Source organism: Xylocopa sonorina, chromosome 8, assembly GCF_050948175.1.
Source record: "Xylocopa sonorina isolate GNS202 chromosome 8, iyXylSono1_principal, whole genome shotgun sequence".
NCBI classification, from domain to species: Eukaryota; Metazoa; Arthropoda; class Insecta; order Hymenoptera; family Apidae; genus Xylocopa; species Xylocopa sonorina.
This window is the reverse complement of record NC_135200.1, coordinates 11,819,709-11,834,485: the sequence shown is the minus strand read 5'-3', so window position 1 is coordinate 11,834,485 and position 14,777 is coordinate 11,819,709. Positions and strand designations below refer to the sequence as shown.

The 14,777-nt window shown below is 44.0% G+C and overlaps 1 protein-coding gene across 2 annotated transcripts; it reads right to left on the bottom strand.

Annotated features, from left to right (window-relative positions):
- Positions 1–6,577: 6,577 nt before the first annotated feature.
- LOC143425805 (uncharacterized) lies at positions 6,578–14,750 on the bottom strand. 2 transcript variants are annotated; one of them, XR_013102078.1, is made up of 7 exons: positions 14,251–14,750; positions 12,918–12,963; positions 11,756–11,986; positions 8,549–11,330; positions 7,993–8,224; positions 7,288–7,362; positions 6,578–6,737 (listed from the first exon to the last, which is right to left on the bottom strand). XR_013102078.1 is itself a non-coding variant. In XM_076898829.1 (6 exons), the coding sequence occupies exons 1-6, from the start codon at positions 14,305–14,307 to the stop codon at positions 7,354–7,356; spliced, it is 3,357 nt and encodes a 1,118-aa protein (XP_076754944.1). In that variant the 5' UTR covers positions 14,308–14,750; the 3' UTR covers positions 6,578–7,353. The 2 variants fall into 2 exon arrangements, 1 of the variants encoding a protein (XP_076754944.1); XM_076898829.1 differs by having other exon boundaries at positions 6,578–7,362.
- Positions 14,751–14,777: the final 27 nt, after the last annotated feature.

Sequence of the window (14,777 nt, the reverse complement as noted above, 5' to 3'; positions counted from 1 at the left end):
AGAAAGTAAAAAGTATGCAGTATATATTGTATAAGAAGTACAGACACGTACACACATACACACACTGACATACACACGTAACTACACTCGTTTTACGTAATTGTTAACGTATCCGTTTCTTTGTATACGGTAGAGAAGAAAAAGGGCAACCGAGAAAGAGATGTATACTTTTATTGCCGATCATCGAACGAGAAGAAAGAAAAACACGACCTGAATTGATACCGAATCAATGGCGTTGAGAACAGTAGCAAAGAGGGATGGGAAAGAACGTTTACGAACGCAATGGCCTGTGTTTCTTTCGGGGAGGAGTAATCTGTGATGACAAAAAAAAAACAACAAAAAGTAAAATAACATTAAATATAAAAGAGATACATATTTAAATGCGAGAACAAAGGGAAAACAAATAAAGTAACAGAAGAGAGACGCGCTTTGTGTCGCGCGCGTGGTAAACGATCAAATTCGTCGAACGATATTTTTATTACTCTTAACCGCTCCCGTAAAGAATAAGGAATGTTACAAAATGAGAGAGAAGTGTATTTTTGTGAGGTATATCTGTAAGAAACAAAACGACTAAAAATGAATCTAGTTATTTCTGAAGAGAGTAAAGAGAACACCGCGATCGTAGATTTTATTGGCTCTGTCGATATTATATTATACATCTGTTTTAATATACGTTACAAACAATAAATCGAACACTTTTTTTGTTACGCAACTCAACGTCTTCTCATCGAAATCTCATCTTATCCCATCGATGTTGCCTCTTGTATTATATGGTCCCTGGAGGCTACAGAATTGTCCGCGATCATTTAATAATCAAAGGGTTACGGAGAAGAAGGGAAAGAAAGAAGGTAAAGGTAAGTTAGAAAGAATTCTTTTTAATCTTTTTATTTCTTCTACTTTCTTAATAAATCAGTGACTCGAGTCGCTACAAACTGTGTATGAGTTCATTTTATAATTTACTTACGATGTACGTAATAATGATTTTCGTTCGATCATTCTCGCTCTCATTCATACGCATCCCCGCTTACCTTGGTTAGAAAAAACTTCAAAAAAGATAAATCGATCAGAACATCCCACTCCCCATTCCCGATGAAATGCGTTCTAAACGTGAGACGGATGGTCGGGCACGTAAGCCCCCATTATTCATTATCCCGTTCTCTTTTTTTAAGTTTAGCGAATTTGTAAGTCACGTTGCGGAAACGTGAGAAATTACACACGTTATACAGTTAATGGGGATTCCGAAAATAAACGCGGTATTTATGTATATTCTCCCGTAATTCTCGATAACAAACACCTTCCATCCGATCGATTCTAATATATTACCTTCCCTCCTCGTTACAAGCGTTCCGCTTGAAACCCTCTTTTGCTCTCGAGGGAGGAGAACTAAACTGTCCAAGGACGATTTCTCACGATTGGCTATATATAAAATTTCATATAAACAGCATCTCTTTCCTCTCTGCGAAACGAGGACCATTCCTTTGAATCTTCTAAAGTAAATGGCGACGAGCAATCGTTTATCCCTCTACTGTCGTTGGCATCGATTTATCACACTTTACCCACACCGAAACCGTGTAACTTTCTCTCAAATTATTTCATAGATTCGTGCGTCATGCTGAACAGAAGAAGTGTCTATTTTTGCTGATCGAATTGGGTTGTACTAACAACTTTGGTAGGTCGCAGATTGCCCGTCACTATTTTAGAGCGCATTCGAGTAGTTTGCGCTGAATCTTTCCCTCTGTTTATCGAGAACGGATTGTCAAAGAAAACGGATGCCAATATCTTCTTTTTCTTTTCTTCCTATAGTACTCGTCTATGCCCAAGTTAAGTACGTACACAATTATCGCAGGATGCGCGCCAAATTTGTTGGAATTTGTCGGAGAAGTAACAGTGGAATAAAGATGGCACGGTGTTCATCGCGCGCGGAAAACGGACGCGGAACCAGCTCGCTTGGAATGACTCGTTCATTCGTACACGATCATCGACTTAACAGACTGTCTACAGGGAGAAATATGTACAGTAGACTTCGCGGTTCGATGCTATCGAGACTCGACGAAGTGTGATGCCTTCCATTTTAGCGTCTCTTCCTTTTCCCTCTTGGTATCCAGAGTCTTGCAGCGCGTGTAAAGCACGCTGCTCGAAACGATTGAGAAAGTACCACGGTTAGATTAAACTTTAAGTGTACATTGTTACAGTACAGTTATGCATGGCTGTACATACGATAGGGTTTAAATTATTTTACTGGAAACCGTAACTAATAAGGTAATAGTTGAGTTTTCAGTCGTTTCGAGCAATATACTTTTAGCATGTATATGTAGAGTTCAACGATTGAACACGTAGAAAGAAATGAAACGAGGTATCTACGAAGTAATCGATTAAATGTAAAATTTGCTAAGTTCTGCTATTACAGTAGTAAAAATAATGAAGCCAGCCAATCATTCGGGAACCTCGGACGAAGCGTCTCTCACGAAAGGTATACCAGTAATAGAACCGAGCTATTAGCAGTTCGTCAAACTAAAACGTTCGCCCCTTTATCCAAAGGATTGGCGGCTTGGCGATACTGCGAGGAAAAGGAACGATACGCATTCAAGAGTTAAAGAGCGTCCCTCTCGATTGCGCTTCCCACCATTTTTACCCGTAATTGCTACGATCGCGCGCAATCGAGAGCACTCTCGCCGAGCTGGCTAGCATCGACGCCCACGAGGAACGGATCGCTTTTGTGTGTGTATACATGCGGGTATGTATGTGCAAACGATTCGCGACAGTTTCTCCTCTCCTCTCCAATATACACATGCAGAGGTACAGAAACGGGACTTAAGTTCGCGCGGAGAGAACAAATTTCGCCAGTCTATCTCTCTTCTCGCTCTTCCTTTTCCTTTTTTTTTTTTTGGTTACGTCTCCGACGTTCGTATGCTACAATATGTACGTGTGTATGTGTGTGTGTATAAATGTGTGCCTGCGGTGAAGCGTTTCAGATTGCTCGTATCGCGTACATAATCCCTGACGACGACAATACGAATCGCTCGCGGTTCTTCCGCGGCTTAAACACTACGTTTCCCTTTTTCGCCCTCTTTCTCTCTCTCCTTCTCGCATTGTCACTGGTGAAACGGTTATCGTGCCGTTGAAAGCACCATTACACGTACGAGACATTGTAACGGCCGAGCGAAATCAATCGAAACGCGATAATAGCTCTTCTGAAGACGATTCGAGCGCATTTCATCGTACCGGAGCTCTCTCGTTTCTCTCAACTTGTAGCTGTTGATTTTTCTCTCCCCTTTCTCTTAATGTGTCTATATACAAGTAAAAGTCGTCGCGTATCTTATCTAACGGCGAGTCTCTCGGATCACAAAATAAAGAAACCTCGGTTACGCTAATGCCACACACCAATTATATGTACAGAAATTATAAACAGAGCATATTGTATACATACATATGTATACAATACCCTCGAGAAAGTTACTCGCTATTCGTGATCAATATATCGTTAGTAAATTCTTAGATATGGTTGTTTTCGAGGTTCGAAAGGCTGGCACGCGCCACTCCGACTTCCGGCAATTCCGTGGCTTCGTTCAAGCTCAAGTTCGAGTGCTTGGAGGGACTATGATTTTTGTAGGGCGTATATTAGAGATCCATTGGATTGTAACGTACGAAAGTGCCAAATTAATTCGTTTCTCTGCCTTCATTGTATTTTCGAGATCGTTTCTGAGTTGACTAGAAGCTGTCGGTTACCATTAAGAATTCGAAGACTTATTCGACTTACATTCGCTCCTCTATTTCTCGACGCTGTAATTTTGTTCGCCGTGTACGTTACAAATCAACGCTCTTTGAACGCGGAATCATAAAGAGGAGACGAAAACGTGCCGCTTTAAATAATTATCTCCTTCCGTAGAGCGAAACGCGTGCGCAGCTTTCAACCTATCCGCGATAGTCCCTTTTACAGTAAAAATATATTATCGCTACGGTAGTACTTAACCTTGACTAGCATGTGTTTATAGAACCGATTCCCAGCCACTGTGCGATCATCAGTCGCTAGAGTCGATCAACGTGAGATCACTCTCGAAGACATGGTCTTCTTTTGACTGGGAATCACACGGTGCGACGTGTATGTAACAGAGTTGCGCGAAAAATCCGTGGACGCGCTTCACGCGTCTTCATCGCTATTATTATTCTCCTTAATCTTACGTTATAATGTTTACTTGAAAATTATGGGGTACAATGTCGGCTTTTTTTTATCTTAAAGATTATACCTTTTTTTTCGACGACAGTTACGATCTAATAACTTCCCGTTGGGACTCGACGATCCACGCGAGAGAAATATAATATAAAGTTCGATCGTTTAACGCTGCGCTCGGATAATTCCTGTTTCTCGATACAATAAATCCGCGTGCCGCTTCGATCGTTTCTTTTAAGTACACATCCTCGTGACAAGTGTCTTATAAATCACTCGTATGGAGAATACGAGCCTTCCTCACAGTAATACAATTAAGCATATGAAATTCGGAGAGTTTGGACAGATCGGTCTGGTACCTCGTAAATTCACCAACCGGAGATAAGTACGTTACGTTTTGCCCTCTTTCCATCGTTCTCATGCTTTCCTAACGCCTCGCCTTAATGCAACGATATTATAGAAGACACGGGGCACGCGTGTTCCACGCACGGAATGCAGAGTAGAAAATAAATGGGAGGAGTTGGTCCTCCACCCGTACAAAAATGGGGTATACGATCAGAGATTGGCGCCTGGGAAAATAGCCGGCGCTTGATGGAAAAAAATGATATATAAATCTAGCTTCTTTAGATGTATCTCCTACGATTTAACCACACAGCAACTATTATCCCATTCCTCTGGTTCAGTCTTGTGATTAATACTACTTTAATACTTTTACAATTCGTTATAGAGTCAACTGTAAGTACACGTGTAATCCATTCTCAGTACAGAAAAACCCTCTGGTACGCGAATAATCCAGACCCGTTCGCTGTACTGCATCCCTAAAAGAACCGCGAACTGGTAAAAAAGAATAAGCGCGGCGTTGCTACCAGCGATTGTTTCGATACTTGAAAAAAACGGGGAGAGGATGGAGCGAAGAAAATGTCGATGAGACTAACGTATATAGACCGGGGCTCGATGAAACGACGGACGTAGCGTAGAAGAGCGCTCGACTATTGTACATTAAAAATGTCTGTTTCTGCGGTACGACGGAAACAATTCCTCGCGCGTTGGGGTAAATATACACAATTGTATTGTCTGTGCGAATCGCGATCCCCGGTTAACTTTACATTGTTCGATGAACCTCCGATACGCACGGTAAACGGCTTCCCGTTACCGTTGATCTTTTTGATTCTGAATACTGATTTGATTATCCACTCCGTGGAGCGTAACATGTACATGAAAACAGAGACTAATCCGCTTTTTTAATATATCTGAATCGCGAAAACATTCGATATTGATTACTTTTTCGTCTCTCTTTATCTCGCTTCATTCTTTCGCCATTCTCAACCGGCGTATAACTCCTAGCATTGCTATTATTGCGTTCAGTATCACTGCACATTGCATAAATATCGTATCGACCAGCGCGATTCCAAAATTGGCTCAACCTCGGTGCAAGATTCAGCTCGCGAGTACTCGACGGTCGTTCGTACGGGGCGCGAGCAAGAGAAGAGAGATTTGAAACGGTTCGAAGACTCGCGCGTCCATATTCTTGCATTTCCCCCTTCTTTAGTTAACGACGATCAAAGAAAGTTCGAAGCCATGCAGACGCAAAGTATAGGCCTAACCGTCGTTCGATTTCCCTTCGATACGTCGTACCAAATGGCTCCCACGCTTAACCGTCTACGTTATAAATAGTTTTATTATCAAAAAGATCCTGCACCGCCGAAGTAAAAATAAATATTCTTCGTTTCTTTTTCCTCTTTTTCTTTTCTTTTTTTTTCTCTCTCTTTTCTTCGTTACCTTTCTTTTTTGGTAAAGAATTCCATAGACATATAGACGTTCTCCGCGCGTACGAAACGACATAGATATACATGTATCTTAAGTAGGAATAGAAAATATCTTAAGTACATTCTCTACGGTTACATTAAAAAAAAAAAGAAGAGGAAAATGGAAAAATAATATTGCAATTATACATGACTAATAACTAATTCGTTGCGTAGACCTAATTACATAAATCTAGTAGGAAAATCATACGAATCGAACGTAGTACGAACACGTGCGAAATATGTGAACGCGTTACGACAAGAAAGATCACCGATAAAAACTCTGCCCATGGACCATTAAAAATTCAATAAAAATAAACTCGAGCTTTGTAGTATTCTTAGAAGTTATTTAAAGTTATTCTCGTTTATATAATCTATACATAGTGCCATCTTTGATTGCCCAGAGACTCTACAATATCCATCGTACATATAAATCTCATTAAAAAGAAGACCATTTGACACGGCTATATAAATGTCATCTTAGCCATTAGAAAATAACTAGTAAAGATTTGAAAACCCTGTGAACGCTATGCAACTGACTACTTTCATTGCATTCTCTTTTCTTTCTTTCTTTCATCGTTTCGTTTGTCCTCTTTCTTTTCTCCCTCTCTCTTTCTTTCTCTTTCTATTTGTTCCTTCTCTTTTATTCTTTTCTTTTTTTTTTGGTTGTATATATTTATAGAATGTAAGTCGATGGTGCCGCGTTAACCAGTAGAAACACAGAGTCCGTTTAATTGCATTCCTCCGGTTCAACCCGCTGTACAATAACCCTATATAGAAGTATACTCATATAAAATAAAACATATCCAAAAAACGATATATACTCATACAAAGTATACGATGCACACACTTCTTTTTACCCTAGGGCAGGATTTCTTACTATACAAACTATTACACGTTTCTTATTGAGCATATTTTAGAAATTGTTTTGAGTCGTTGTAGGAAGTGTTTCAATCATATATTGACTTCATTTCAACTATACGCTAGAACCTAGCGTTCGCTCGCGAGAACACCCCCTCAGAGATCGGTAGGTTACTTTTGATTGTGCGGGTTCGTTCCGTAAGAAGACGTTTATCGTAAAAAAAGGCATAAAGGAAAGTAGAAAGATAATCCCTATCTTAGATAGATACGTTTCTATGGATTCTGACCGTTGAAGATGACACCCTCTCCCTCCCGGTTCGACGGAATGCATTATTTCCCAAGGCTTGCGCGCTGCTTCGGAAACTATCGATGGTTAATTATACGTATTACTAGATACCCGCGTATAGTGTAAACAGTCACGATGCCCCGATTAATAATTTCTACCATGAATACTCTTACTGATTTTGTTTGGAATTCCTAGGAACTTCAAGTTTTCCGCTCTTTTCCCAAACGATGTTACTGCGTTCAAGCTTCCTGCAAAAGAGAGAGAGTAAAACATTAACGACATATTATTAGAACGAGGTTGGGTCGCTAACAGACTTTATTCTGCGCGTAGGTTATCTTAAGGCAATTTTGTACTTTATTTCTGAGCCTCTGCGTGTCTGCACAGGCGCGCAACAGTTTTTTAATCGACTCAAAGACCTATTTTTCTGGCATTAGCCGCGCCCCTAATTTGCACACTACTATGTATTCTCATAGTCCTCACTCCATAGATAAAACTGTCTGCATACAAAGAATATATACTATACGCTTCTTTTTATCCTCAGTTGCCCCACAAATCTCTTAATTCTACACCGACGTCTCTACACGTATATCCAAATACTCGTATATTCTCTTCCTTCCACTTCTCTTTCTCTCTCTCATCCACTCACTCAATTCAGAGATTCCTAGAACGGTTCTCAAGCTCTTGGGTGGCCATGCACCCTTCAGACTCGCACACACTCGGCCCGAACACTCTTCTTTCACACTTTCTATCAATACTGCAACATTCGCGCGTCTATCTCGCGCGCTCGAGCACACCTCGTTCATGCGAAACTTTCTATCGTTCCAACATTACCGTTCGCAGTATATAATCGCAGTGCAATGAAATGCTGTGCTACTTACATCGGGAAACAAAAAGTGTTCGCGAGTAGGTTGCGGCTGTTCAAAGGGAGAGCTGCTCATGTATCCAGGCGAAGGGGACTCGCTTTTCTCAAGCACCGGTGTAATATTTGCGTAATTGGCGGATGGTGTCGTCAACGTTCTTCCTTGCTCAACAAGAATACTTCTGTCAATCTTGTAATACTCTTTCCCGCTACGGGGACGGAGAGTCGTTGCCACTGCTCTGCCACCAAGTCTGAAAAGCCAGAGCGAAAGATTAAGCATTCCTCTTCTTCTTAAGGAGGGACGAAACGGTCTATCTTACTCGACATTAAGCTTGGTACTCACGCGTACCTTTTTCTCTCAAACATCGTAATTAGTGGCAATATTGTTTGAAGAATTATATTTCAGATTCGAATGCTAGTTAATATTATCTAAAAACATATGAAACTTGCTTCTGTGACTTCAAGAAAAATTGACAAACTCAGCATTGGTAACACAGAGATCATTTCATCCTCCACTAATGGCTTCTGCCACGCTTTGTCAATATTTCCTCGCCAAACAGAGCAAGTGCTTTTACCTCAGACTGTCTGGCGTATCCGAGGACGAATGAGACGACAACGACAACGTCTCGATATAATCGGACATATCCGATGTACCACTGCTGGTGCTCCGCGAGTCAATATAAGGAGCGCTGGACACTTCTCCCGGACTGTTGAACCCTTTTGTGGTCTTTGGCAGACAAGTCGGGATGTCGGCTTCCGCCGATGAAGATTTCGTCGGAATCTTGATCTTTTGAAACTGGAAGGACAACTCCCGTAGCGGATCGCTGGACTTGGACTTCCTTGGTAGACTGCTGTGGTAACAAGTGGGCGGTGGACTCTTTCTGTACACGGACAATACGTTCTGCTTCCTGGTCGACGTCGACGGAGCCAGAGATAGCTCGAACTCTACGAATTCTGCCGTTCTGTGACTGAGAGACCCGGTAGAGACTCCCGAGTCGTTGCTACTAGAGGAGTCTCTGTTGTGACCAGCCTTGGATGGAACGGAAGAGGAGCGTCGGATTTTAATGAACGACGGCTGCGGCGAGGTTATTGGCTCGCTGTCCTGATTCATTTTTATCTCTGAATTAACGCACGCGGAGTGGGTCTCGCCTCTGACCAGAGAGGCTTTGTCCGCTTCGCTGGAGCACTTGTGGATGGTCAAGGTCGACGGAAACGTGTGATTCTCGTCGTCTAGGTAGTGAGCGGACTCCGCGGAGTAGGATCGTTTTCTCAACAGCATGCTAATGTTCCCGTTCGACTCTGCTCCGCTGTTTCCATCCAGGTAACGGCGCCTAAGGTACGGACTGGACAGCATCGCCGAGCCTGGAACGCGAAACTCAGAGTCAGACCTTTTCTTGCCACTCTCCGATAACGACACGGAACCAGACAGTGCAGGGTTGCTCGAGCTCTTTATACCGCTGCAGATTCTCGACAGGATCTCCTTGGAGCAAGCGTTGTGCGCTGGCTGCATCGGTAGATAACCGGAGAACGGTTTCTTCGGCGTTTGCTTCTCCAGGTCCATGACCAAGTAATCATTCTCGCGGTCCTTAACGTGACCGCACTTCTGGCATATCTTGGACGAATCTTCTACAAGCGGTTCAACCGTATCATCCTTGATCTGGTCGGAGAACTTCTCTATCTCCTCCTGTGATATCCCGATCTTCGCGAGCAAATCCTTGCTGTTCTCGTAGTGCTCGAGGGACTGAGTGAAGTCTATGTTCGCGTAGTTCGTTTGCTTCGACTCTGGCTGCGTATCGATTACAGGCTCGACGTTCTCGTAATTGTTGCTCGCGTTCTCCGGGCAGTCGCAGTTATCCCTGGTTTTATCTTCGACGAGAGTCTTCTCCGATTTGTTGGGCCGTTTCGCTGTTGCGTAGATCGCGATCTCCCCGCTGGCGTTCACCACAGGCATCTTCCCTTCCCCGGAGAGTTTTACGGGATGCACGGCGACGCCTGTCGGCTCGATCCCAGCTCCTCGTCTGCAATACGGCAACACAAATCCGGCCCAGCTCATCACGTTCTGGCAGGGACACGCGGAGGATCTTGGCGACTGAACGGTGAGCTTGGCCGGGCAGCCACATTGCTGCAACACCACCGCCTGAGGCGTCTGCGGCGTATCGTAATTGGGATAAGTAGTTTTTGGCAGTGCCAGGCATTCTTTGATCTTCCTGGGCGTGTCGTAATACTGATCCGGTTGGGAACTCTGTTCCAACAGCATGTGATGGCCCAAGATCGTCTTGGGCACGTCGTAATTCTCGTAAGGACCGGCCGCAGTGGTCGCGTTCCGCACGACCAGCTGCTTGCGCGAGTGCACGCATACTTGTTCGTTTGGCAGTGGCATAGGCGGTTTCTTAACCTTCTTCGTGGCGGTGTTTTGGGACGGTTTCGGTGGTCGCGGTGGCAGTGTACTGGGACTAGGCGACACGCGTTGCACGCTCGCTTGCTGTTGTTGTTGCTGCTGCTGCTGCTGCTGCTGCTGCTGCGAGTTCTTCGAATTCTGCGAACAATGGCAATCCGTTTGCTGAGAACTGGAATAGTCGCTGTCGTGGCTGCTGCTGCTGTACGAGGACAACGATAGCCGATCTAGCGTGCGCGGCTGCAAATGACAGCCGATGTTGTTCATCGTTCCTGCCGGGCTGCTTATACTGCTGGCGCCGGTCGTGGTGACTAGCGTCGAGGACTTGGACACGGTCCCCAGCTTGCTGATGCAGCTAGCGCATCGCTCGAGAGCAGACGTCCCTTGACGAGTGAGGGAACAGCTGCGCCATTCCCCCGGTTGGTCAGTCAACTCCGAAACGGAGATGGTGTCCCTGCTACTGTAATCCCTGTCGAGTTCAGTTTGTTGCCTGCTCTCGGCGGACGACCAATAGGGCGAGCTCTCGTTCTTGCAGCTGTCGCACTGTTCTTCATACCCGGACGAGTAAACAGCCGAGGGGAAGAAATCGCTGGCCCTCGTCTCGGACCGCGAGAACTGACGCCGCGGGCTGTCCTGCGTAATCTGCTCTCTGCTCACCGGCCGTTTCTTCGTCAGTTTTCCTTCCGCCGCTAATTGCAGCATCTTCACGATATCCTCCCCTTGATCCGTTATCAACACGTGAAGACCCTCCCCGCGGCCGCATCTCGAGCCACCCTCGAAACAGAATCGTCCCTCCACCACGCCGTAGCGTCGGAGGTGCCCGATCTCCCAGATACCGACTAATCTCGGCGGGATGCCGACGGTGATGCAGAATCGACGATCCTGGATGTGCAAGTGGGCCGGCCCGTTCGTCAGCTTCGCCTTCGATGGGACCGAGGAGATCAGTATCAGGAACTGTTGATCTGTACACCAGCGAAATTTCACGCGTATTAGATACGGATCTTTTAACCCTATTATTCTTTCTTTCGTCATTTTCATTTCTTTTTTTTTCACATTTGAAATACCAAATCCGCGGATATCCGTGTATATGTGCCGCGGTCGCACAGACGATCTTAATTAGAGCGATGCGCGAGTAATAAATCGACACGTGTATCATTTTCCTATCTTAATTGAGGTCAATATGCCAACACGGCCACAGATGATCGTAATTAGCGTGCCGCGAGAGCAATGGATTCTTCATTAGAGTGAATATAAATTTCGTGAAAGGCTTCTTCATGTTTTCAGCTATTGAAAAAAAATAGAGTGGAGAGAAAAAGGAGATGGAATGCGATATTCATCATTTTAACGGATTTGGTATTCCGAGCGTTAACGAGGGGTGGCTGCATACCTTCGCCCAAGTTGTTGGAGATCTTCACTTGCCATTGTATCAATCGTTCTCTGGTGTCGAAAGCCAAGACGACCGTTACATCTTGACATATAATAGCTATCGTGTTCGATTCCTTATCGAGAGTGAAACCGCTCTCCACGCCAAGGAAATGTTGCAAGCTTAACGAGGCTTTCGTTTGACCTTGCTTGTATCGATCCTTGCTATCTCCGTAAAGTTGCAAATGAAGACAATCTGCAAATTACCGTAAAACGTCTTCTGAACGATCCCCTGCCCGTTTCGAAGCCGACACCACGCGCGTGTACACACGGTAATAAATAAAATGGTTGGGCTAGGTTAGCGTTCTTTAAATCGTCGAACGTGACGCGTTAACGAAATGTGCCAACCATATTTCAAATACAAAGTGACTGGCGGGACACGCTATTAATACAGTCGTACAGACATAGGAAACGCACTAAGTCCATTTAGTCCCTTCTATGCATGTACTCTTAACTAATTCTCCTCGAAGGAAATTTACGAGCCTCCGGTGTGTCCCTAAGTTTTAAAATATCCTCGTGTTACGAGGGCCAGGTATTAATGGTTATTGCCAGGAGCAAAGCTCTTCTTGGAAATTTTTTGTTTCTCCAGCCAGTCAATCTGTAACAGATGTGCCAGCTGCCGTCCTGGGACAGGGTCAGAGGGTGAGACCTCTTTATGCTGATAACAAGCAAGGAAATTCTTTCGGGAGATAGGATTAGGAATGCGGTAGGAAATAAATAGAATTGCCATTGCGTTTTTTTCGGGCCAGTTCGCAACATCTGCTCTCCACTTGGCATTGCACGTGTAACACGACCCGTAACGTGCACCTACTTTATCAGCCGCCGATAAGATTAAGGGGGCTCATTTTTTAAGGTACAAACGGAATGATTCATTGTCGCGGTACGCACAGATGTTTAAAGTACACAACGAGCGCCTTTATATCTTTGAAATGAGACCGGGAAACAGCGATACGCGAGATATACGCTTCCCGTGTGCTATCTGCTATCTAGTTGATTACACTTGTTGTGTTCGCGGTGTAGTGACATAACAGACGAAGCGATCTTTATCAAACGTGCCATTACGTTCGGAAATAAGAGTGGAATTTGTACGTATTAGAAACGCGTATAGGATAGAATTTGATATATACCTGCGACTGGTGATAACTTCCTCATAACGCACCATCTTGATTTCCACTGGAAAGGAAACAAGTCATTTCGCATGAATACAGAGACACTTTAAAAGGTTACACGCGTTATAAGCTCGGTTGCTCTATTAAATTCATATAGTGCCGGTGAGCTATTTACCAATCGTGACTGGTTACGAGAAATAGGCACTACACAACAGGTTTTGGTCCACGTAATATCGTGCATGTTTACATAAGCTTATTATGCAGGAATGTAATATACATATGTAGTACACATTTGCTCGAATCCATTTGAACCCCTCTGCACACCCCTTGTGATAAAAATAAAAGAGTCTCCTACCCCTTTCTCATTTCAATGACTTCTTCGGGTGCCCCAATGTAAATAAAAGAAAACGAGCGAGCTTTTTACGGCTTTATGACTCTTCGTTTCTTTCACATTAAAATACTTCCTTGGCCTTTCAACGGACTACTTAAATAGTTGTAATGCGCATTGAAATCAGATCAGGACACCTTAATTCGACTCCTTGCCGGTGACAAATGAATACTGAAGCATTGTATTGAAATTTAAATGGGCCGTAGGAAATAAATATTTGATACCGGGGCAGATTCATTGAAATATTCAAGCTTCCAATTATTCCTGCAGCACGGTAGCAATGAATGTTTCAGTAGACGTTAAAATTATTAATTGAACGCATAAAATCGCAAAATGCTAACGTGCTTGTTTTAAATTACTTCGAGATAAAAGTTCGAGCACGATTTAAACATTTACGCAGAAGTACCGCATTTGCAATTTTTTTTTTTTTCTACGGCGATATTAATTCCACGTTTAATTCCGTTGAAATGTTACGATCGTCGATGCAAAGGGGACTAGATTGAAAAAAAAGAAAAAAAATACCGAAATTCATTCGCGCATTGGCCCAATTTCGATTTTGATATTTTTCATTGATTGAATAAACGCTTGTGTACACTCACACGCACACAAGCGCACGCACTTTACGTGCAACGTATAAGTGTTTGACAAGCGCGTTAGCGCAAGATCCTTACGTCATTATGTAATTCTTTTTGTATGGAAACAGTGCCGTGCTCGAGTGGCTCTCGGATAATTAAGCACGAGCACGAGTTTCGATTGAATTGCGATCCATCGGGAACGGGTTTCAATTCGCGAGGACACGTACCAGCGCCGTGTAATGTTTTACCATTACGGGGATTCGCGAGATAAATTAGGCCATATTATTTTAGCGAATAATGAATTAAAGCAATTACCCCGTCTCCGTTAATTGGACACCTCCATTGTATACTGGGAGTAGGAAAAGTGGCCGGGAAGGAATTCACTTACCTTTTTGCCATCGCGAAATTTGACGTTTCCCTCGATAATACAATTGTTATCCACCATTGTAGAAGGCCGCTACTACCGCACTGGTTTTAGGTGTTTTTCTCATCACTACGCGAAAGCACACCGTTTACTTAACGCTGCATACCGACACACCATGGAACACCTTGGAACACCGTCGACGGCGATACCTCCCGGCGCACAATCTTTTTCTCACTGAACAACAACCACGGCCCCCGTTTACGAATCACGCGGCAAAATCCATACTTCGCACCGACGGCACCGAGCATCCATCTTGACAATCTTGGCTTGCTGCGTGCACTGCTGCGGTCCTGCTCCCTTTCGAAAGCGTATTCTGCACATTATCCATTCCCCTGCCCTTTGGTCCAGTGGCGTAGCGACTGCGTTTTTTCACGCCGTCAAACTTTCTCCGCAAGCGCCGCTGGAACCGATGGGTACCGTTTACAATGATAAGCGCGCGCCGCTTTCGCGCATCTCCTTCCAAATTCTCAGGGGAAATAAACTTCAATTTC